Below are 25,158 nucleotides of genomic sequence, written 5' to 3'. Positions count from 1 at the left end.
ACTTGGCCAGGCGTCCATCCATCCTACGTCTGCTGAACACATGAGAGGTACTGCTGACATCCTACACCCCTCCTGGATTTTTTTCCCCCTACGTTTGCAACAGCTGTGACATTACTTTTGGCATATTTTAGTCCTTTGCACTGCACCTCATTTCCTCCCTCCATTTTCTTGTAGTCATTCAATCTCCCTATTTTCTGGGTTTTTTTGGGATTTTTTTCTACTGCATTTCGTTTGTACTGCATTTCATTTGATTATATCTCCTTTCCAGAATGCTTGGCAGCCTTTCTTTTCTGTTTCGCAAGATTTCATTTCCCTTCCAAAAGGAAATCTCATTTCATCAATTTTTGCAAGCTTTGGAAGACACAGCTTGGAGAGGAAGAGGTGAGAGACATGGCATGAATATTAAAAAAAAAAAAAAAAAAAGTCTTCACCAAAGTGAAAGCCATCAAAAGTCATGGCATGCCATCAAGTGCAGGGACGAGCACCAAAGCTTGCCAAAAGTGATCCCCACTGAAATCCTGGAAACAGAAAGTAAGGACTTACAAAGACTCTGGAATGGAAATACCACCAAAGAAAATGGAGTTGAAGGGGGGGGGGGAGGGGGAAGAACAATCGCGGGAAATTTAGTAAATTTAGTGACTACAAGAAAATGGACTGAGATTACATCAGGTGCAGGGCAAAGAACCAAAACATGCCAAAAGAGTCGAGGAGAAAAACACAACTCAGAGAGGATGTTGTCATCTTATTGCAGGGGTTCCATACTGTTGTCTCTTTATTACAGAAGTTCCAAACCCTCTTGGCATTTCTTGTGGGCTGCTCCTCAGATCACTGACTCTTTCTTCTTTATAAAGTAGCAACCTGACTCCTTTTAACTTCTCAACCAGCCACCCCACTCTTTTATAGCATTCTACTTCACATTGGTTACAGCTGTGGCCTGTTAAATTCAGGCCTGTTTCCAATCTTTGATAATTGGCCCAGCTGCAACTCCTTAGGGGTAAGATTTCTTTCTATACCATCTTTATTTTCTTATATTCTATCCCCCAACAAGGTGAAGAGATGAGGGACATGGCATAGATACTTAAAAAAACAAAACTAAACAAAACAAAAAATAAAAAAAAAAATAAAAAACCCAAATCTTTGCCAAAGTGAAAGCCATCAAAAGTCATGGCATGCCATCAAGTGCAGGGACATGGCCCAAAGCTTGCCAAAATTGATCCCCATTGAAATCGCAAGATTTCATTTCCCTGTAGGGGGATAGAATATAAGTAAATAAAGGTAGTATAGAAAGTAACCTTATGGATTCCTTACCTGCTAAAGAGTTGCAGCTGGGCTAATTATTAAAGATTAGGAGCAGGCCTGACTTTACCAGGCCACAGCTGTAGCCAATAAGAAGAAGAGTGCTATAAAAGAGTGGGTTGGTTGGCTGAGGGGAACTGGAGTCAGCTGGCTGCTGTGAGGAGAAGGAAGAGGCAGTGCTTAGAGGAGCTGAATGCAAGAAACGAAATATTAAGGAGGTATGAAACTCTAGCAATGTGGAACCCTTGCAATATAATGATAATAGAACTCTTACACTATAACGACAACATTTCCCTTCCCAAAAGAGGGAAGGGAGACTAATGGGGATCTCTTTTGGCAAGCTTTGGTCCATGTTCCTGCACTTGATGGCATGCCATGCCTTCTGATGGCTTTCACTTTGGTGAGGATTTTCTTTTTTTTTTTTTCAGTATCCCTGCTATGTCTCCCATATCTTCTACTCCCATAGCTGCCCAAAGAATAGGGTTTTGTATTTTGAAGTACTGAAGTTCGGAAACATTAGCAGTCTTTCGCTTCTCTATAAAATAAAAAGTAAAGTAGTCCCAGAACACTGTACTGAAGACAATAATGCTTTCTGTTTAATTTTTAAAATCACAGCACAAACAAACAGTAAATGTTGGAAGATAATGTCTGGTACTACAGTTATTTTCATTTATTCAGTAGATCTCTAAGCTGAAAGGAAAGACAAAACCCACTTGATAAAATAATTCATGAAGGAAATATAGAGCAGAGGAAGACAAATCAATAGACTTAGAAGATAGTTTATAATTTGTAGTATTCATTTAGCATTTCATAAACAGTGCCTTTCAACTTTCAAATACCTGTAGAATACGAGTCCATTCTACAGATGTTTTTTGAGCTCTGTAAAACAGCAGACTATTACATGACTAAATATCCTTCAGCTTGAGGGCTGTAAACCACAGTCTGGCCTTCTATTGCAATGCATTCCTTCAAACTGTCTCATGTTTGAAGGAAATGTTTCCATTTTGAATTTATGTAATTCCCAAGTCAACTCTGTGGAATTCTTCTTAATAGCTACAGCCTATTAACACAATTTAAATCAAATTTAAGCTTTCAAAATAATCCATGGACTAAGTCTATTTACCTAAAATTAGCAGGTGAGAATATACATATATTCCAAAATGTGTACATCTGCCCAGAGTATTGTAAATGTTTCTTTACTACACTTTTAGGAATAAAGTCAAGCGGGATTAGGAATAAAGTCAAGTGGGATTTGTTTTTTTCAATTTATGCAATGGGAATAATCAAAGCAAAACAACAAATTTTGCTACGGAGAAAAAAAATTTGAAAGTTTCTATCTTGATTTTTAAATCCTAATGTAAACTGCTGAAAGCTGGAAAAATGTATTCTTTTGAAGCATTTCAACTCAATTGGGGTTGGGTCTTTTTCAGGCCATATATTTCAGCATATAAACATATAGAAATCTAAGGTACTACCACATTTATTCAGAGTTTTTTGAGAAGAACATAATTTTCATTAAATATAAAAGAAACTTTTCAAACACTGACATTTCTTCATTTTTTTCATTGCATCATGAGGGCCAATAGGCAGCAATCAGGAGATACAACAGAGAAATAAAAGATCATAGTAGACAGATAAATATTAAATAGGAAGTCTTAAGGAGATAGTTATCCAATGTAGCTGTCTATTGTGTATCTTTGCATATTTCACAAAAACATTCTTTTTAATAACAGCATCCATTAGCATGCACTATTTTATGATATTGTAACATAAAAATGTGGCCTCTTTGTCCTAATATATTAAAGGCCTACATTATTTCTGAGTAGTTTTGGATCTCTCTTTGTAATCACCCTAATGGGAAATTTGTCATTGAGCTTAGTTTTCACAAAGTACAAAGCAGTAATTTAGCACCCTCAGAGAGCCAATCTCCATTGCACCTGAAACATGATTAGCATGGAAGCACATGACCCTGCAGGCTGGAGAGTATGTGCAGTACAGCCCAGTGTTTCCCCCCTAGTCTGCAAAGATAAAATCAGTCTGAGAGGCCAACTCAGTGTGCTTATCTTCTGGGCAGTGACAAAGACTTCAGTGCCATATGGAGCCCTGGTGTCCTCAGCAGCAGGACATGCTGCACTGCTTACAAGGATCTGGAGAGCTTCACTGTTTTTAACTCTTGGAGAAAACTTCGGAAACTTTTGATACCTCTTAGCCACCAACAGATGGATCACTCCTTGCCTCCAGCATGTTTTCATGTTTCCACAGAAAGGTAGGCAAAGAGATTATTTTTGCCTCATCCTCCTTCCTAGCATGTAAATACAAAAACTTAATTAATTTTTTTTTACCAGTTAATAAAACCGAGACGTTGAACAAAGACCTTATTACAAAGACTGCAATTAATCTGTTTAAAACAAATGTTGTTTTGCTTGTGGAAGCAGATCTGCCCACATATTTCTTAAGTGCATTAATGTAGGATGGTTGTAACGTACCCCCTGTAGTTCAGAACTACATAATAGTAATTAAAAATCACACTTTGTATTTATGAGTCACGCATCGGCACAGAAAGAAGGGTCAGAATATGTTTCACAGTTTAACATACTGCTGAGAAAATACTGAACCAAGTTCTGACTCATCCTTTTTGATTCCTTCCTCGGAGACTTTCTCCTGCTTCCAAACACGAGTTGGTACCATTTCAAACTTCTCTATTTGGAGAAGCGCGCCACAGACGCCTGTGTCAGCTCCTGGCCTTGCATCAGTCAGTAGACTCCTATGTAGATCCCCATCGCACTCCCGAAGACCCCTGTGCCGCGCAAATGCTCAGTATGAAACCATCTTTACTAAATCCTTGACTATGCTAAAGAACCAACCAAAACAGCAGGACGAGCCAAAACATCCACATAAACTACTTCCCCCGCAGCCCGCCGCTCCTTTCTTGCCCGCGCTGGCAGTGCCCTGCTCCCCTGGTACCCGGCTGGCCGCGGGGCCGCTTCCCCCGAGAATGTGCGCCCCCAGCAGCCGCCAGTGCCGGGGCAGGCCGCGGGCAGCCGCCGTGTGAGCGGCGGTGCCGCCCCGAGCCGCCCTCCGGGGCGGGGCCGGGCGGGCAGCTGCTGCGGGCAGCGCCGGGGCAGCGGGCCGAAGGTAACGCGGGGGGGGGGGGGGGTCGGGTGCGTGCTGAGCTGTGGTGAGATCTGAATGCGAGGCAGCGGAGGTCGGATTTGACGGTGTCCGTGCTCCGGCCTCTCTCGGCACTCTCTTCCCGTCTTCTGCCCGCCATGGGGCTGCGCTCCCGCCCTGGCAGCTGGGCAGGCAGGAGCTGCGGTTCGGCCCGCCCGAGGTGTTTCTGAGTAGGCTTTAATGCCTGGCAGAGTGTCTGTCAGGCAATCCCAGTCTCTGCCACTGGGACCGTCACACGCGCGGACACCTAAGGTGGGACTTGCAGGCCTGGCGCGGACTCAGCTTGTGTTTGCTTTCACTTCTTATGCTTTAAATTCCACGCGTAGCAAATCGAAAGTCAGCCAAATAAGTGGCAGCATTTCCCAGAGGCGGGAAAAGTCTTAATATTGTTTTTTGGTTTTTTTTTTTTTTTAATGGGCTTTGGCATTCTCCTGTCGTCTGGAGGCCTCGCGCTTCCGGTGCTTGGGAGATTTGCGTTGTTCACAGTTTGTGCAGACGCCTCTGTAATGATTGTTTATCTGCAGTTAGGGCTGTCTGCTGTGGCAGTGACATCGGTGGGAGCCGAGCCCTGGGCGAGGAGGGCGAGGAGTCGCCGTGCTCGGCGCTTCCCCGGGAAGCCGGCGGGGCTGAGCGCGGCCCCTGCTCCCTCCGGGTCATCCCGACCCCGCTCAGAGAGAGCCCCCATCGCGCTGAACGCTGTGAGAGGGGCGCTGCTGAAATCGTGCCGTGCCGGTGGGCGTGAGCATTGGCTCTGAAAAGGCTTCGATGAGCCTTTTGCAGTTACTCGAACCAGTACTTGGGCTTGGGATGCACGGCTAGCTGGGAGTGGGCAGTGGAGGTAAAACTTGCCGGAGCTAAGAGTGTTGTTGTAAGTTAAGTTAATGCTTCTGGCGCACAGTGTTGTAACTTGGCTTGTCTAAATCGTTGTGGCAGATGCAGCGCATGCTGATTTATTAGGGATGGTACCAAAGCCTTGGGTGTTCGTTTTTGTGGCTTTAGATGCCAGGCTAACTGTCCTAAATCTTATCTCTGAACATTGTTGCCGGCATTTAGCTGTGTGCATGCTGTGCCATAACCATGGGCATCTCCCGTTGATGCTTGAATGCTCTTCTGCAGCCTCTTCTCTTCTGATTTTACATGCTGAACTAAACTGTAGAGCAGGAGATTTTATATTAATGAGAGGCTTGCTAGTCAAGCTAATTGTTAAAAGCAGAACGGAAATAAGGGAGTAAAATAAGAGGTGACTAATTGCTAGTGTCCAAAGGAAGCATGTGCTACATCATCACTCCCCTCAAGATGGTATTTTAGAATTCAAACTATAGTGAATGTGTAAAGGAGGATTTTCTCAATGTTTATTACAGGTTCTCTCTAGTGTTTGATAAGCCTGGACAGGTAATTTTGAAAACAGCATGGAACAGTGCTAATATTGTTAGTGACCTTGCCCTGACTGGGTTACTAACACATAGAAACATACATAGAAACACGTGTTTTGCATTCCTGTTCTAGGTACAGTAAACCAAGAGTAATCCCAAAGCTGTTCTTGCCCTTTGGAATTTTATACATAATAAAAGTGAGTTGATAACCTAGTGTCAAGTAATAATTTTATCTATGTGTGCAGGTTTCGTTTTGAAGTTTTAAGTTTTCTATGTTATGAAATCTTTTGGAAGGTCTTGACTTTTTTTTGTAACTAACTTTCATAATACAAAATCCCTGTTTCTTACTAGAGAAAAGTTGGTGTAAAATTTGTTAAATCTGTTCTTTATTGTATTTGTGAAATTAGTAATCTAGTGTATTTTTAGCAAACAGAAGCAGTTTTTATTAAAAATGTATGTGCTCTATGCATTTTAGTTGTTAATGCAGTTTTCATTTGGATGTGTGTATTTCCTCAAATGCACATCATTCAGCTGCCTTTAAGGTGAAATTGATGCATTTTTCACCCCCCACCATCAATGTCACAGACAAAAAGTCAGCTTGAATAAATCACTCAATCTGTCTTGATAGTGTTGTGGGACCTGCAAGGTTGTCTTCTGAGCTAAATCCTTAGAGAATTTATGTATTGCTTATCAGTGGAAAAAAGTGAAAGTTACAGACTGGGGGCTTTCAAACCTGCTTTGTTGCCCTATGTTCTGGTTTCAGGGCTCAGAACAATGTGTAGAATAAATCAGCACCTTCTGCTGCTCTGATGGCAGCATTTTTTTAAGCCCCTTTCTGTTCCTGGTAGTTACTCGGTCAAACATAAGAGTCCACTGAGAAAGCTGACAATTACCTTTATGCTTTTTTTGCTGCTTAGTCACTGAAAAAAAGCTTCTTTCCATCTACAGACTTACATCAAAAGAAATGCTGTTATGCTTGCTGGGTTATTTTTCTTTCATAGTCCACTTCCTTAAGATGTTTCTTCCACACCTTTGTGGAGTGCAGCTTTTTTTTGGTGATGTGTGATGTTGCTGTCCTTTAAGTGGTACTTCCTGCTTGTTGTAGGTGGGGCAGAATTTTACATGAATCTTACACTTCTTATATCTCTCCAAATTTTGCCTTTATAGTTTTTCGTGCAGAAAAGTAGTCTTGCTTGGTTGGTTTTCAGTTCAAAATAACAGAAGAAGAAACCATTAAGCTGGTCTATAAGGCAGAATCTCACATCATTAATTCCTGTTGTTCAAATTATGAGACTGGAGATCACTTAAGGTGCAGAACTCTTGGGGAAATTGGCTGTCCAGCGCTTACTTACTTGTGACTTTTTTTATACACTGTACAACAATATCAATTTCTTTAATACAGCATATATATCTTTCTTTGGCTAGCTTTTGCTGAAGATCAGTTCTGCATTATTGTTTACTTTTCCATACAAGTAGCACTCTCCAAATGATCTTCTAAAAATTATTAATAATTTTTTCTTGTTTTACCTGGTGAAACTCCTGGTGTTTTTAAGAAAGTAGATCAGGAAGATAACAATTGGCGGCTAATATTTATCTGATTATATCTTCTGTTAGGCTGAGTACCTTGATAATGTGTCTATTACAAATTAGAGAGGCATTTATGTATGAAATAGAAGAATGTCTTAAAAGTGTTAGCTTCCTCACAATTTAGCAAGACCTCGTGATAAATTTAGCTGGTTCACATTAAAGTTGTTGCCCAAGCCCCTCGTGAGTTTTGAAATCCCCACACATTTTGCAAGTGGGGAAGCTCCCTCCTTTGTACTTCAGCTCTGGCACAGCATTTGCAGAACTGTGGAGTTCTGCAGGCTGGGTCCAGAGCCACATAACTGTGGGAAAATGTTCTTTATAATGTGCTGTGAATATGAATTATGCTGAGTTTTCTCAGTGTAATGGCTGAATCAGCCATGTCTTTGCTGGTGTCAAAACAGGCTTTACTTGACTGTGGTAAGAATGAATTAAAAAAAAAAAACATCCATAGGAAAAAAAATATAACCAATGTAGTGAGAGATCTTTGAAAGGTCACCTAGGTTACAGACAGTGTCTTATGGTGTAGGGTTGTCATTTTAAGAAGGTTGGGAAGTAGTTTTGGCGAGGCTTTAATAACTTGCATTGCATTTAAATATGTGCATGTACATCCCTTTGTAGAAGGTAGCGTTTGAAATGCTGTGAAATGGCTGGCAGATCTGGGAGACACTTGGGATTTTTGACCTGTGCCAAGTAGACAAGTAGAAGTCCTTCTGTTTGTGAAGGTTGATTTTTTTTTTTTTTTTTTTTTTTTTTTTTTTAATCCCGTGACTTCTAAGGTCCATGAAGTATTAGGCAAATTGTGCATGGTTCCATCGAGGCTATTTCAGGTTCATAACTAGAACAGAAATTTCATGTCGTTTTAGCAGCATTTAAAAAAATATTAGCTTAGCAGTCAACTGGCAGTTAGGCAGAATTTCTGCTTTGGATATCATCCTTGGCTTCCTGTGAGTTTCTAATTTCAGCCTTGGCCAATCCAACACGAATATTCAATATTAAGTTCAAAGTTTCTTTAATGAATCACTTTGGGCATTTGAGCTGACTGCAAGTAGAGTCTTCAATTACAGAAATATAGGTCTGTAGAAGATTTATATATTTCTGTTAATTGGAAGGTGGCTCTGTGGCAACTGTGTGCAAGTGAAGGATAAAAAGGAAACAGTGATCTCATCCTTGATGGCATTAGTTTATGAAAATTACCATACAAGCTGGGCAATCAGGCACAGCCCTGAAAGACATCCCTATTTACCCATGGTTGTAAATCTAATCTAGAGTTACCATTACCTCCTATTTCTGGCATAGTAGGTTTCTTTTGCATTTTAACATTTAAGTGTGTTGGATAGGTAACAGATTTCTTCTTTCAACACCTTTTTACAGCTATTTGGATAACAAAATGAAACCTGCCAAGCTGCACAATTGGATTTTGGGTTGGTTTTTCATGGCACTATGTTGTTGGTGTACTTTTACTCAAAGGTAAGTTGTGCTTTTAAATGAAACATCTGACAACTCACTCTTAAATGCAGATCAGAATGGTTTAACTTCTATGTAAATTTGTTATTATGTACTATTTTTGATGTGTTATTCTACCCTTAGATGATTTATAGTAAGGTGACTACATTAACAGGAGGACCAAGGATCATGCCTGAGGAAACCTTTAGACGTGTCAGCATGAAGAAAGAGGGGGAACTTAAATTCCATTTGTTGCACTTGAGACTTTTCTCATCTTCCTATACATACATCATTTGGAGTTGTGATGTGGTAATGACAAAAACTGAAAATTATTTTGACACAGCAAAAAAATCTGGAGTCATCCCTGTGGCATGAACTGCACTAACTGTTGCATTGTTTACTCTTATTTATATTTTCTTTTCCTTGCTGTTTTCTCAATTCTGACAATATAAAATTATTTTTCATATGGCATCCCAGCTGAGGCTATATCAGATTGCTGCACCACCTTTTCATGGTTGTTGCCCCTTGGCAAAATCTGAGTTTCAATACCAATGGGCCATGGGAGAAACCACACCCCAAGTCACATTTCTGTGGTCAGAGTTGAAACTCCTATTGCATTATATGAGGAAATAAACTTTTCTGCTTGCTTTTAGTGCTTTGGCAAGACAATGGTTAGGGGTGATCAGTTCAGTGATGAATTTTTCAGTGCCTGCATTGCACTTGGTGGGTAGCTTAGACACTGTGCTGATGTTTCTTCAATCCCCAGGATTTAGGCTCTAGCTTGGCCATCTTGGCAAAGAGTCAGCTCTAGAGGTGCCTTCCTGAGCTGCACAGAGCATGAGAACTCAGGTCCTGAGAAGGGAGAATATCTCTGCAGCTGCATTGGTATTGAAAATGGCTTTCCTTGGATTCCAGCTCTGTTTAATAAGTACAGTTTTCTGATCTTCCTTAGCCACAAAGTGTGTTCTGGGAGAACTCTGGCATGATTGACATTGCAGAAGTTCAAGCTGCTATTTCAAATACAGATGAAAGATCAAATGAAATGTCTAATGATAAATCATTTCTAAGCTAGGGCTTTTTAAAACCAAGGAAATAAATTGCTCTGCAATATAGGGCAATTCTGCTGTTCAGGTTTCTACAGCAACAGTGAAGACCCCTATAAAAGTGTTAATAGTTTTCATTGTGGCTATGCCTGGTAAGTTGCATAGCTATTCTTCTAAATTGTATAGAAAACCATAGATACATGTGAATGCTTAAGAGAAAATGTGGCCATTGCGAAGTAGAAAAACTAGAGGAAAAAACTGACATGTGATATAACATGGAAGCATCCCTAGGTTGTCCTCAAATTGAGAATTAGCTTGGTCTTTTATTCTTTTTTTTTTTTTCTTTAATTATTCTTTTGGTAATATATCCTCTAGCAAGAGCTAATGACTGACAAGTGGCTGTTAGCTTCCAGAGAATAACAACTTATTTTGACAGTTCTGCATGTAATGTTGTCAGTTGAAATAATTTGCAATTCCGTTTATTTTTTCCCATTTGCTGTTCTATTTAATTACTTTGTCTGGTTGCTTAATAACTAAATATGTCTGCTGTAGTGTCTGATGCAACAGGTTTTTTATTTATATCTGCTTAACCAGAATAGATCTGTTCCAAACTGTTGGAAAAGGCCTCTACAGAAATGATGTGATACAGGCTTCCAACACTTCTTGAACAAATTTTTGAGGGTTTTTTTTCCCCTCTGCATGCTGAAGAAATGGAAAGCATATGGAGATAGGGTGGCAGAAGGGGAATTTGTTTAACAATGGGGATATTAGCATGTTTCCCTGTGTGTTGTTTCTCTCTGAATCATTAGTTTGGAGTTTGTGCCTGAAGGTGTTCCTCTTTTTTAAAATACTTGTAGAAAAATAAATTTGTCTGTCTCTCTCCAGTGACATCCACCCTCATGCCTGGAAAAAGCTATACTTTGCTCATCATTGGCCAGTGACTGTATGTAAGGTGAGATTTTTGTGTTTCTCTTTTTATCCTAACAAAGGTAGCATTGGATAATAAATGTATGAAAACAGAGTGACTAAAGCCCATTAAGTGTTTAATCTTGGTTATGCCTTTATAAAGGCTTTTCCTGATCTTAATGCAACTTTTGCTATTTCTCCTCTGATGCAGGGCAGCCATAACAGGAAAGATGGTGGTGAGTTACAGATAGAGTTGTCAGTGTAGGGTGTACTGTACACTAAGCCTGTTACAGGATTTGTGACATTTTATTAGTTATAAACTTAATCCTAGACTTTCATCAGACTCTGTAGGAAGACTTGCCTTGTTTGGCTGATGACAGTTCAGTATTTGAACTATCTGCTGCACAATAAGTCTTTTAGCTTCGTAATTATGACTCCAGTATTTCTATGATGTCATCAAATATGGATTCAGTCAGGAAAGAGAGCTATAAAGGTGTTGTGGCAGGTGTCTCTGAGGATTTCTGCATTTTTTGCTGTATTTGAGGTGTATGAACCCAACCTTCCAACATGGATCTGTCAAAGCACAGCTAAGAGGGGATACTGTTGCTATTAAGTATCTACTACCATCTGATAAGTAGAAGATTTTCCTGTACTGGAAAAACTCAAAGGTCTCTTCCTGTACAGTTAAGTAAAAAATATGATCAGATTTACTGACACAAGGTAGAAGAACCTTGTGGATAATGCAATAGCTTCAGGTCCAGCCAGATGAATGTGGAGGGTAATATCAATAACAAAAGTCAGATGTGTGTGACTGAGACCACTGTTCTGTTTTTTGCCTGTTTTTGTGTGGAAATAAGGAAAGATTTGATGCAATTTGTATCTGATTTTCTCTTGATTAAACATCGCTGTTACTGACTTGAAGCAGGGATGTTGGTGTTGAAGAGTTTGTAGTGCCTAGCACGGGTCAGTGTTCAAAGTCAGTAGCAGTGAATGAGCTTGCTTACAGGAATGAGATGAGAGCAATTGGGGAAAAAAAAGAAAGATTAAACAACACAAAATTAAAAAAATAATCCCTACCAACCAGTTTTCCCACTGTATATTTATGCTGGTTACTCCTCTGAATTCCAGGGTAGAGTAATTGATAAATTGACAAATAATTTGCATAACCTGCTAGTGAAGTTGAAGTGAATAATTGAAGGTATTGAGCATCAGAAAATGTAGGCTTCCTTGCTCTTTGTTGATTTCTTATAATATTTTGTAGTAAGAAGTGGACAGAGGCATTCAAAGAAGTGCAGAGAAAGAGATACTAAAATCATGTTAAGTAACTTTTTTCGTAGTTTACCATCGAGTCTTATGACGACGCAAGATCTCAACTGTACTCCTCTAACAGCTTTCTTCTTTTACATAAGAGGAATTCCTAAATTCAGGAATTAATTTAAGTATTAAATTAAATTATTATTAAGTATTATTAGGTATTAAATTAAATTATTATTTTTAAGTAGGTAGATTCTTCTGTGTGTTTGGTGTATTTATATATGATAACTGGTGTTTTTCCGGGTGTAAATGTTTTTAGTATTATTATTCAGTTTAAAACTCTTGACATGATTTTGAAAGGAAAAAGCCATGAAAGAAACAGCAAAAGTCATTATATCATTTATGGCAAAAACCTGTGAGATACTTTTTTGTTCTGAAAGTACTACTTTGTTTATGTCTCCTGTGTAAAGGAGTCTTATTAGAGAATCTTTCATACACAGTGTGTTCTTAAGGTATGTGGATGAGCTCCTTCTTAACTCCTGTCTGTTTTGGAGATCTGTGCTTGAAAAGTTTTTTAGGCTTTTGAAGGCCCAAAAATTTTTAGGGCACAGAGCAGCATGCCAGGAATTTGAGAGTACACCTCTCCCAGCTCTTCCTGGGCTTTAAAAAGTAACTGTTCAGCTGATGCTCTTTAATATTGATTGTGATTAGCACAATTAAATTGCAAGGTGTTTTGTAATCATATCTTCCAAACTATCTCATTAAAATAAAGTGATACCATGGCAGCAGTGATAACCCCAGGACCTAATTACTGACTACTGCAGTGAAAAGTGTGAAGGAGGAAGAGAGATTTTCTTCCTTGTAATGGGATTAAAAATTCCAGTACCATATAATTGACCTAAGGTGACTATGTCTTATGCAAAGATATCTAAGCTAGACTCACAGACCTCAAGTGACTATGAAATTCATGTTCCCTTAAAAAATTGTGCCTGTGGCTAATTCATGCCACACTTTTCAGTAACAAATGAGTGTGACTTAAGAGCAACTCAAGGCCAAGAAGAGGGACTTTCCTGCTCCCTTTTTATAGAGTTGTGAAAACCTTTTATTCCAGAACTTACAAAGAGAACTATTATTTCAGCTTTTGCATCCTGGGGATTGCAAAAAGATGAATTTTTTAATGTGGTTGGGCTTTTTGTGTGTGTGTGAAATGTGGAATATCCAGTGCAAGTTTGTAAGTTCCTTCTCTCTTAGGAATGGGAAGGACAATAAAGAAATGGTACCTGCTGTCATCTGCCTTTTTCTTCACATGTGTCCTCATTGAAGGAAAGAGTCAAAAAAGGACAGTAGAATAATGAGCAGAAGAGCCTGAATTCAAATTTGAGTGTTAAGTAACAGATTTTTTTTTTAATTTTTATTTTTCAGTATGAGATAAGAAATTTTCTTAAGTTCAGGCTTTAATAATACTTTTATAGCAGAGGCTTAAATGAAGAATAGAAATACTAGTTTTCCATCTTCTTTTGGTAAAAATGGAAGTAGTCACATAATACAGGAATAATTAAAGTGACTAAAGGAGGAAGGGGAGTAATTGCACACTGTTTGAGGGCAAGTTGCTGAGGAGGTGAACTCTTTCCACAGTTTGAAAAGCAAGAATTTTTCTTTGCAGTTGCCATGTTTCATTACAAAATAACTTATAATTTATCTTCATTAAAGAGATGACCTACTTAAGCAAGGTGGTTGGAAGGGAGAAGAGGAGTAAATATTTCACTTCCTAGAAGCTGATTTTTTATTTCAATTTGGTGTATCTGTTTGTGATCCAGTAGCACTACTCTCACATTTACCAGCTGCTGTACCAAGGGATTTGTAACTTGGGCAGCTCAACAGGTGACACTTCTGGGACACACCAATAGTATTTCATTTTTTTGGCATTTCAGAGATGATAAAACCTTCCATGCTTCTGGCACATGCTGTTTGGGCAATGACTTGCTGTTACAAATAGGCTAATCCCTCTGCTGAAGTGTTCCCTCTCAGCATGGTGGGTGCTCTGCAGCCTCACCAGCCTTTGCTCAGTTTTATAGGTCATGTATGGCTCATTTGGATTGGTTTGATTATCAGATTGCTTTAAAACAGGAGAAAGCAGTGCTTCTTTTTCAGTTGAATCTAGATATACAGGGCTTTCTGGCATCCAGTGCTCACTTGAAAATAAATATTTGTACCTCTCTTTCTAGTCAGTCAATCTCTAGAGATTGAATTAATCTTCCAGCAGTCTGTGATAAACAGGAAGGCTGACAAGAAGTGGTTTTGCACCAGCAAGCAGGGGTACCCAGCTTTGCAGACCAGCATTTGCATTTTTTATGATACTGATTTAAAACGAATATTAGAGAGATACTAAGGTTAGAGTGAAATAGGAGACTGAGTGAAGCTGGCCAAAGCATGCGGAGTGTGAACTAAAGTGTTGGAGGTTGCACTGATCTCCCAGTTCTGCCAGGGCACAGGGTAACACCAAGAGTGATGAAACAGAAGAAACTGCTAGGAAGGTTAGTGCCATGATTTTAAATCTGAAATACTCTGGGTGTTCCACTAGCATGTCTGAGAACTGCAGTTAAAGGCTGAATAAAGAGCACAATTGCACTGTTCTTGTTGCCACCTCAGTTGAGCAAGCTGTTGATTTGCTGTACTTTGGGCTAGATAGCCAAACCCCTCCAGGCCCACAGAGCTTGTGCCACGACAGAGCGATACTGATAGGCATTTTCAGTGTGTGTTTGTTCAAAATATTCCTTTCATGAAAGAAAGCTTTTGCTGGGTGTAATTGCTTGTATTCTTGGTGGCAAGAGAGGAGAGGAAGGACATGGACACAGGACAAGAAAGTCTTGCAGAAGTTGCAGATTTGCTGCCACTGGCTTGTGGCATGTGGAAGGCAATTAGTGAGAGACAAGCCTGTCTCTGCTCCTCTCTACACTCTGCTCTTGCTCTGGCATCACATAAAAGGCATTGTGGCATAATTACAACAGAATGCAGAGCCAAAAAGGAAAGCTATTATTATGAGGAAGGAACGTCTGGGGAGGTTGTTAATTAATGGCAAAAAGTGTTTACTAAGAATAATAATCAGGGAAAATACAGTAATGGTGTTCTGTAATGTGTGACGTGGATTTTTTTTTTAGTTTGTTCTTTTCTGGCATATGTCTCTGCTCTAAACAGTAATTAAAGTGTAGGCTATTTCTCCTGTATTATCAACAGTTTTTATTGGAGGCTCTATTTTTATGTTTTTGTAGGAAGGTATTTAATCTTTTATTTTTTCTCCATTCCCTTGAACCTCAAGTCACAATCATTAAAGCATAAGTCTGTTTTACTTAGAATAAGCAATATATTTAATCTCTTCTTTGTATTTTTCACTTTTAATACAATGATAAAACTAGTCCTGAATGCTTAAAGAGTTTTGTCCTTGTCCAACAATATAGTTTATTTTGAATGTTTTCACTTTAATGGCTCTGCACTCCTTGAAAAGATGTGGTTATGAGAAAAATACAGAGCTGCCACCTGGAGAACTATAAATGGAGATAAAGCTCTGTTCATTCAGCATGGATCAGGTTACTTTCTGTTATCTCAGAACCTGTCCTTATGTTTTCTCTTTACCCTGTCTGTTCAGATTTCACTGATCTGATTCAAACTTCTAATGCCGGTGGTTCCCTATGTGGCATAATCCATGACAGCTTCAAGTAACTGGAGTTTGCCAGTTCCTGGTTTGGCAAGGAAAAGTTGGCATGCCACAGTAGAACCTCAGGCCATCACTGAATGAGGTTTTACTTTTGCCTGGATACATGCAGCAAATACTGTGTTTTTGTTTCTTACAGATGAATGCTAATGATTGTCATGACCCTCCAAAGTACTGGACAATCCATGGATTGTGGTATGATCAAAGAGTGGTTTTATTTCAGCCTGAAAAGGAAAAATTTTGTACCAGGATATTCAGTGATTTGGTTTTGTTGGGTGGGGGTTTGTTTGTTTGGGTTTTTTTGGTGGTGGTTTTTTTTTGGGGGGGTTGGGTTTGTGGAGTTATTTTTGGAGATCTTAATCTGTCTCTTCTTATGATTGACACAAAATTGAAACCTTATGGTTTGACATGAAACTGAAATTCACTTCTATATCTCATGACTTGTTGAAATCCTCTGGCCACTTAAGTATTTTATTTACACGCCTCCTCTTAAGATCAGAAATAGCCTCAAGCACAAAGGGAACTATTGTTTCCATTCTTTTCTTTTGTCTCTCTGAGTAAAAAGAATTTGTTAATATCTCATGACTGCTTGTGGCTTTAAGTATCTTATCACCACACAAATATTGCACAAGTGGAAGAAAAACTAATTTGCTTCAAAAGAATCACCTCCCTGGAATTGATGCCAATGGCAGCAATCCAAAAATTTTTCAGACAGATACAGGTTAAAATCAGTACAGGAGTTTAAGCTATGCCTCTTGGAAAAGTGAACATCATTATGTATTGATTGCCTGAGAGTGTCTTGGTGACACTTGCATGAACATCAGATGGGACAGCAATTCAGGAGGTGACGTCAGTAGTGACACCAGTGACGTCATGTGCAAGACCTTTCCAAGTCATTGGCACACCCAAACGACTTTTATATAGAATGAAGGGGACCAAAGGTTTTACTTCTAAACCGCTGTAGGTTCTTATTGTTTACTTGAATTTTTAAGTAAGATCTCCAGCTATAATCCTGCATACTTAAAATTTAGGATAATGATATGTTAGTTACCAGTAGTGAGTTAAGAGACACCTTTTTTCAATTTTATTTTGCTTCCCCAGGCCTGACAGAGCTGAAGACTGTAACAGAACATGGCATTTCAATGTCACCGAGATCAAGGTATTTAAAACAAAAACAGACATACCAGGCAGAGCTAAGTGCAGTTACTTTTGCACATCCTATATGCAAAATCTGCAGTTCATAATATCACTCCTAATGCTTACTGAGGGGTGTGGTTTTTTAAGGACTCCTGAAATTCTTTTAGTGCTTCTGGTACTATTTGAAGTTGCCATCCTTGTGATCATTAGCATCTGTATTTCAGTGATTTTGTGAACATGCAGTTTGGCTCATTCAGCCACATCCTCCTTAATAAAATATAGAGGTCCACCACCACATAGGTGCTGGATCTGCAGTGACAAAAAGCACCTGTGAAAAGAGATTCAGTCAGTTGGTGTTCTCCCTTCACATTTTCTACTGCAAAATCAAAATAAAGAAACTAAGAGCTCAGAATACTGTTTTCTGTGTGTTTTCTCCTAGGCCATTAGTCCTCTTTTTGTTCTTTTTCTACTTAAAAAACACCCCAGTGTACTTAATTCAACAAAATTCATTTAGATTTTATAAATGCAGATAAGGATAGGGGACTTGAGCCTGACAAATATGAAATACTGCATGATTGAACAACTTCTGCAGGTACAGTTGAAGGAAAGTCTTGCTTTGAGGCAGTGTGTCAGTAGTAGTATGTTCAGATATTTAGGTAGGTGTACCTGTTACCTCCAATGACAGCATTTTCAGAATATGGGGTAAAAAGATCTTTTTTTCTTCAAATAAATGTTTCAGTCATGGATTCTGAAAGATGAGGCTTCAGTTGTAAAAAACTTATCAATATATGTAGATTGTATAAGAAACAGCTTTTCAGTGCTGTAGGTGCATTTATTAATTGTGGTATTTTTAGGATCTTTTGTCAGACATGAGACACTACTGGCCTGATGTGCTTCATTCATCTCTGAATCGCACTCAGTTCTGGTGAGTACAAAAAAAGCCCTAAAAAGCATTTGGGTATTATTTTACAAAAATCTGTCTGAGTAGTTCTTCAGGTGCATTAGAGGAAGTGTCCAGGTGGCCACTGAAGCAGTGTGTCTTGCCAGTCTCATAGTATAGATCTGTTCTCTTATAAAATACAGCTGTTGAAGAGAGGGCTATAGCAGAAGTTTTAGAGAAATGAAGCTTAGTGAGAAAATGTTTCCTCCCTTTATCCCCAGGGAAAAGAAACAGCTGCTGTTGACACATTAAATCTGAGTAGCAGTAACACTCCTGGGATATCACAGGTAGCTGCAAGAGCAGCTTCCAGATCTCTTTCCCTAGCTAGTTTCACTGTGTTGCTTGTCTTGAGACAGCTTTCGTTTTGGGCTTCCTTATAGAAGAGAAAATAGAGAAATAGAATGCACTGTGCCATGGTAGCCACTTCCCTTTCAGTGAAGTTACTGACAGCAGCTCTGTGCTACCACCAAGCTCATTGGTGCAAGAGGTGCAGAAGGATGGAGGCCTTGATGAACACCTGTGGCTGTTCCTTGCTTTTAGGAGAAAGGATAGTGGATTAGAAGCAAGACTTGAGAGGAGACCTATGAAAATTCTGCCACAGGCTAGCATAAAAGCTGATGCTAAAATCTAGCAGCTTGTGCAATTTCACTGTTTCACCCAAAATAAGGCTTAATCCTCTGAGTTCAGAAAAAAAAAAATTAATGCTTTGAAAGTGCATTTAACACAAAAAGTTCTACTAAAACTTAGAAAAACCATAGAGGTAGTAATTTTCTAGGCAAATTCTGTGCATTCTGACCTCCAAACGTCTTTGTGTAAATCCACTGATAGGGCATTGTATCATAAGAGCGTTATATGTCTTTACTTCATGAATATATAGATGTTGCTGTAATTGAAGTAGTGGAAGTGATCTTGTTTGGGTTTACTTTTTACATGTGTGATACATTTGAATGCAGTATCCTACTCCACATGTGTAGCCTTTTGGATACATGATTTAAGTACAATGGCTAGGTTGTACAGCACATATATCTACAAACAATGTGTTCTAAAATTTACATTTTGCTTTTCTCCTATAGGAAACATGAGTGGGACAAACATGGCACTTGTGCAGCCACACTTAAGGTCCTTAATTCTCAGAAAAAATACTTTGGTAAAGCCATAGAACTCTACCAGCATGTTGATCTCAATGGGTATGTAAATGAACTCAATGATCTGGCTTTTATTTCAAACAGTTCCTAAAGGTTTGAGATCTAGCCTCAAATGAAAGTCTAAAAATCTGATGGCAGAGAGGAAATGAGAAGTAGCGTAAATTATTTTCAGTACTGAAGTTCAGAGGAAGAGTTGTTAACCTGAGAAGCAGTCTCTGGTCACTTCAGTCAGATAAGCCAGCATTATTCTTAGCAGCATCCTTCTAGACAGCATGAGCCAGTAAATTTTTGAGCAGCTTTACAGGCTGTATCTTGATACCAAAAGCTATAGTACCTGTAAAGTTCTAAATCAAATGACAAACTCCCCAAACTTCGGAATCATGCTGAACCCCAAACACTTGTTTTTAAGACAGTGCTCTGCTCAAGGGAAAGGACAAGCTGCAGGCAAAATCATGCAGGACATTCTGGGAAAAGGCTGAGAGGCAACTGCAAGAGAGGAGGTTGTGAAGGGGTCAGTCGCTGCAGGCAGTCCTCTGCTGTTCTTTGTGACAGCCCTGATGTGACACCCTTGCTTTGTTCTAGAGGCTCATTTCTCCTTCTTGTTCCAAAGCACTGGCCATTCCAGATTCAAGGTCTTGAGGAGACTCTTGTGGCTTGTCCAAGTGCTGGATGCATGTGTTCTGGCTGCAGTTGAATGCCAGAACGTTAGAGTCCTTTCCTGATCAGTGCTTGGTATGGGTGAGAGGATGTTTGACAGATTCGTTGGCCATGAGGGTACAGTATCTGAGAGAGGAAATAGTTTCATAAAAAGAAATATACCTTTAAAAAATTCAAGAAAACAACCCCAAAGAAACCCCAAACCAGCTCCTCCTGTTTATGCTCTGCCAGTATCCTTTTCACAAAGAAAATAAGCCTTTCTTCCCTCCCATCTTGGTTTAGAAGATGTCTTTTAAAACTGGCAGATTTTTCTAAAAGGGTTTTCAGTGTTTGAGCATGTCATATGTAATGTTAAAATTAATGATGTCTAAGTCAGTTGCCTAAGTAGCTGTGATGGCGTGACTAAAACATTTACAGATGGCACAGTGACCGATGATGTGACTCTGTATCAGCTTGTGCAACACTGCAAAAGAATAGAGACTGAAGCATGTTGAAATTAATTGCTCAAAACTTATTATCTATTGTGAAAATAAGTATAATTAATTTTATCGTTACTGAAGAGAAAAATGACTGAAAATGTTCTCATTGTATATAATTTCTACTTGAAAGACAAAAAATGTCAGTGTTAAAGAAGTTCTTTCCACAAATCAAATTATTAAAAAGAGGACATCATGCAGCCTTCTGTAAGAATTAACAGAACATCATCTATTTTATTGGTCTCCTTATATCCAGTGTAAAACAACAGTGATAAACTGCTTGTCCTTTCGTCAGCTAAATAAAATCTTCCTTGTGCCAAAACTGACCTTGGAAGGGAAGGGCTGAGCATTATCAGCATTTATGGATTAAATCTTGCAATGTTCTGACCATTCCCACTTCTTACAGAGGAAGCTGTAGGGACTCACAGACTCATCATGTGTTAGGTCCTGAGTCTTGTCAGCTTGTCAGGAAATGTGAACTCCTCTCAGGACTGAGCCTAAAGGAAGGGGTACACAGGCTACAGGTTCTTGAGCACTTCCTCATTTCTCATGTGACCAGCTTTTCCTCTTCAAAAATGTATATGTTAGGAGCAGTTTCTGCCCTGACAGTAACACTGATTCTGATTGACATGCTGTATCCCTCTCCCAGTGTACTGTGTGTCTCCCACCACAGGAAGCCATCCTGTGTTTGAATGTGAGGGTGCCTGGAACACCCTCACAAGTCTGCCCTGTGCCCTCTGCAGTGGCAGGAACACAGGGGAATAACTCAAGGCAGGGGAAAGGAAGCAATTAAACTGCATTCCCTACCTGGCCCTGAACAGAGCACTCTGAAACTCCCTTCCCCCTAGCTGTCTGAAGACTGAACTATCCTAGTTCCTCATGTTAAGGTGTGGGAAAGTGTTCTTTCTGACCCTTCCAAGTTGGATGGGAAGTGTTTTTTCAGAAAACAGCCTTTCCTAGGCTGGCAGAGAATGAAAGACAAGATGTCCTTGCTCCCATGACCATAATGCTTGACAGGTTCTTAAGATCTGTTTTACCTAATGGTTATGAAGGTGTGTTTGCATAGAGGAAACATGGAAAAATGTTTTATCTTTGTTTCAGTTGTCTCTTGAAAGCTGGGATAAAGCCAAGCAGTTCATATTACAAGGTAAGAGGTAGTCTTTAATAAAACAAAATCATGTGCATAGACTTTTTTTTGATTAGGAGTCAACTAGTTTATGTAGACCAAATGATCTTTTGAAATTTTAAAGTTCTTTAAGGTTGTGCTTTTTATGAAACTTTTTGAGAGCTTAACCAGTGTGGGAGCTGTTGGAAGATGTGCTTGTGACCTATTCATCTCTATAAGCTTTTTAATTTTTCAGATGACTGCTATAAAGGAAGCTCTTACAAGATTTTATGGTGTAACACCAAAGATCCAATGCCTTCCTCCAGAAGAGGTAAAAACTCCCCTAACTTCCCAAAATGGAAGAAAAACCAAACAAAAAAAACAACTTACTTTTTTTTAAGGAGCACTCTCTATCAAAGATACAGCAAAAATAGAGTGAAAAAATTTTTGGTATGGTGAAACTTAAGTCTAGGTGTTCTTTGTGTTTACAACTGTTTCCACATAGGTATTGTTTGATTCTTGGCCTTGGATTTGAACGTCTCTTTGTCTTAAAAGATTTAAACCTGCATCTCTTGCATGAATGCTGTAACCACCCTGCTGGAGGTATTGCTGTAGCTGGACACTTTCCACCATGCCTGCTAAAGTTTAGTTGCTGCATGGCAGATTACTAAAACCAACAAGAATGAGCTGAATGGAGGCAGTGAATGTCAGCCTTGGTGAGGGTGCTGCTGTCAGAATCCTTCTGAAATAAGGCAACTCAGAGGCTTGTCTCTGAGATTGTTCCAGAGAGCCCATACCTAAAGAGGTCACTGTAGTCTTTCCTTTTGAACCAAGCATGTCTCAAATTTCCATGTCTTTTTATTTTTCCTTGCCAGTAATTGTGCTGTGCATCATGATGCAGTGGAGAGGGTGCTACACAGAGACAGTGTTCTGTAAAGCATAGGTCACCATATCTGAACTAAGAGTGCCTTTGAAGGAACAAAATAGTGTTCTGAACAATTACATGTGTAGGTTGTAGAGCTCTTTGTTTCCTTTTTTTCAGCTAGGTTACTCTGCTCTTATAGAAAAATAAAGCAAGAAACAAAACCCACAAGGTTAGCTTTCACTCTTATAAGTGGTTCCTTCTTATCTCAGCTTGTTCAAGGTGATTTACTGCAGAACTCTTGGCAGAGTTACTGCCCATACGCAGGCAACAATTATGAAATCCTGCTAAGATACAGTTGCTATTGGAGTGTGTTGTCAACTCTTGCTTTAGTAATGCTCTGAGGTTTTTCTACTCATATGTTTTTTAACATGAAAAAAATCTATACCTTACAATATTTTTAAGATGTGCTTATAACTTACTTTAAGGAACAAAGGAATTTTCATTGAATGTGGGTTGTATACTCCCCCACCTTTTGATATGAAAGAAATACAGAGCTAACACAAACCCCAGTTTCTAGCTCTGTTCACTCTAGTTCTGCCATTGCTTTTAGTACACTTGAGATACTGTTCCAATTGCATGAAAGTAATGTACAGCTTGGGTCTCCTGTACTTAACTGCTGAACGTATTAGGTAATAAAAATGAAAAGTTACACATCAGGTATTTGAAGATAGGCCTTTTTCAGACTTCTAGACTTGTCCATGCCTGAAGTGCATGATGGAGGTACTTCCATGTTTGAAATGGATTAGACACATTCTCTGTTCTTATATTTCTTAAAAAAAAACCCCAAAATAAACAGCCCTCCCAACGACACAAATTCAAAACAAACAAAAAAACCTCTCACCTCAGTTACTTTTATCTTGTATGTATCTTTTTGTCCTGCTTAATTGTTTCAAAACCATTTTTTCTGCATTTTGTTAGACCTGAGCATTGGGGGGGATTTTCTGGTAATCTTTTTACCACATGGAAGGTCTCTATGCCTGCCTGCTTTATTCGTAGTCAGCATTTTTCTTCCTGGCCTGTTCTGTAGTCCAAAAGTGACACTTCTGCTCCTTCTGTCAGCTTGCTTCTGTATTCTTTTGTGTAAAAGCTATTATAAAATTTAGTTTCTCTTCTCATGTATGGAGAAATTTTTTTGTCTCAATTCCTGTCCTGCTATGAAGAATTGGTGAAAAGTGTCTTTTTGGTCACATGTGCCCTTCAGTATTCACAGAATTCAGCCAGAGCTCATCATTGTGCAGATGAGTAAAGGCCAGGATAATGTCACAGCATTTCAGAATGAGGCTTACTAGTTAGACAAGTCCCAGATTGGTACTGAGTTACAGTATGTACTATAAGCTGTTCAGAGTGCTTGCCTCTTGTACTTTTCTTTGCATTTTTCATCTGGTAAATGTACAAAAAAATCACTTCTGTATTGTACAGATAGGGCAATGTAGCTGAAGAATTGATTTATTGTCTCCTTTCCATGAGGCTGATCTTACCCTTCATGTTTCTAGGGTGAAAAAGCACAAACAATTGGCCAGATTGAATTCTGCTTCACCAAAGAGCTGCAGCTGGTGAACTGCACAACACGGGAGGGTGGATCCAACGCAGTGCACGCTCACTTGAAGCTTGGAACTTCAGAGCTGTCGGTCTGCAATGATACTCTCCCAACCTATTACCCTTCAGAGGTCCAAATTCACAAATGAAGCCATGGGAGTTTGAAAAACTTTTTCAACAGCAACAAAACCCACACTCATGTAACATTACGAGCCCCTGTCCACAGACCTATAGTGAAGATTTCTGCTAGAAAAGAGAGTTATTTTGCTATTAAAGAAGAGTGGTCCACATTATGAGATCAGCATCTGATCTACAGCATGGTCTGGATTTTTTGGCTTGCTTATGGTTTGAATCAATGTTCAAAAGAGAACTGTGACTTCTGTTTGGCAGTTGTCTGCCACTTTATCTGCTTTTTGGTTTTTACCAGTGAGTCAGGGAACTTAATTCTTTGTATTGAAAGGATGATTGTCTCTCTGAGATGAGGTGGCAGTTTCTTGAGAGGGAAATATTGTAAACAGAACTCTTGAAACCTGTCTGGAGGTCCATTCCCAGAAGTAATAGCCACTGCCTTGCATAATGGCTCTGCAGAAGTGCAGAACAGAGATCATATCCTCTGAGGTGTTGAAAACCTTTTTTTGCTGAGAGATCACAGTGGACCAAAGACAACTTTGCATAACTTCTTAGTGAAGTAATAATGTTCTCCAAGTTTGGGCTTTTCTACCTTAAAGATCTCAGGGAAACTGTATTTGTAGCCTTACCTGTTCTTTGATTATTTTCATGACAATAACTCTGTACAGACTTGGGGAACAACCAATTCTACAACTTACATGTTAGTACAGGAGAATGTTAGGCCCTAGAAATACGTTGTTATTCATTTTGTGTTTGAGCATTCAGCATTACTACTTGTGAGTGCCTGCACTTGTATATAAAAACAAGATTTTCACATTATTGCTTTGTTCCAAGAAACATCTTTTTATAGATGAAACAATAAATACTGCCAGATTTTCAGTAAAAAGTACAGATATTGGCAAAAGTGCTTTTCTACCCCATAATGATGAATAACATGCCATGAAGATGGATGTTTCTAAAGGGAACCAAATTTTGATGATGTCTTCCCCAAAGTGCTGTGTTGATCTGTGTGTCCCAAATAAAGACAATTATGGCTCAAGGAACCATCTGTTTGTTAGAATAATGTTACTGTGAAAACTTGAAATGCAGTATTAGAAACAAATTTGTTGTTTTGAGGGGGTTAGAAACCATTTACTCTCATTTTTGACTGTCCCTATTTCTCTACCACCTTTCATTTAATGCTCTGTTAACTTTCCATTCCAAAATGCTCCCAGTTTCTTTGGTCTTTCTTGAAACTTAAATATTTATTTTAACAGCCAAGAAATTATTATGGTCTGCCAAACAAATGAATGTTGGGTTTGCCTGTTTTTCTGCAGTTGCTTGAAT

The 25,158-nt window shown here is 39.1% G+C and overlaps 1 protein-coding gene across 4 annotated transcripts; it reads left to right on the top strand.

Annotated features, from left to right (window-relative positions):
- The first annotated feature begins 1,446 nt into the window (after nucleotides 1-1,446).
- On the top strand, nucleotides 1,447-24,871 carry RNASET2 (ribonuclease T2). 4 transcript variants are annotated; one of them, XM_058800915.1, is made up of 11 exons: nucleotides 1,447-1,514; nucleotides 3,371-3,562; nucleotides 8,799-8,894; nucleotides 10,799-10,865; nucleotides 15,922-15,977; nucleotides 16,884-16,941; nucleotides 17,774-17,844; nucleotides 18,933-19,046; nucleotides 21,239-21,284; nucleotides 21,499-21,573; nucleotides 23,661-24,871. In XM_058800915.1, the coding sequence occupies exons 2-11, from the start codon at nucleotides 3,516-3,518 to the stop codon at nucleotides 23,850-23,852; spliced, it is 822 nt and encodes a 273-aa protein (XP_058656898.1). In that variant the 5' UTR covers nucleotides 1,447-1,514; nucleotides 3,371-3,515; the 3' UTR covers nucleotides 23,853-24,871. The 4 variants fall into 4 exon arrangements, with proteins under 4 accessions (XP_058656898.1, XP_058656901.1, XP_058656900.1 ...); XM_058800918.1 differs by lacking the exon at nucleotides 3,371-3,562 and having other exon boundaries at nucleotides 1,456-1,514; XM_058800917.1 differs by lacking the exons at nucleotides 1,447-1,514; nucleotides 3,371-3,562 and adding an exon at nucleotides 4,394-4,431.
- The last annotated feature ends 287 nt before the right edge of the window (nucleotides 24,872-25,158 follow it).

Source organism: Ammospiza caudacuta, chromosome 3 (genome assembly GCF_027887145.1).
Source record: "Ammospiza caudacuta isolate bAmmCau1 chromosome 3, bAmmCau1.pri, whole genome shotgun sequence".
NCBI lineage: Eukaryota > Metazoa > Chordata > Aves > Passeriformes > Passerellidae > Ammospiza > Ammospiza caudacuta.
Note: the sequence above shows the minus strand (reverse complement) of the source record. Positions and strands in the feature narration are given on the sequence as shown.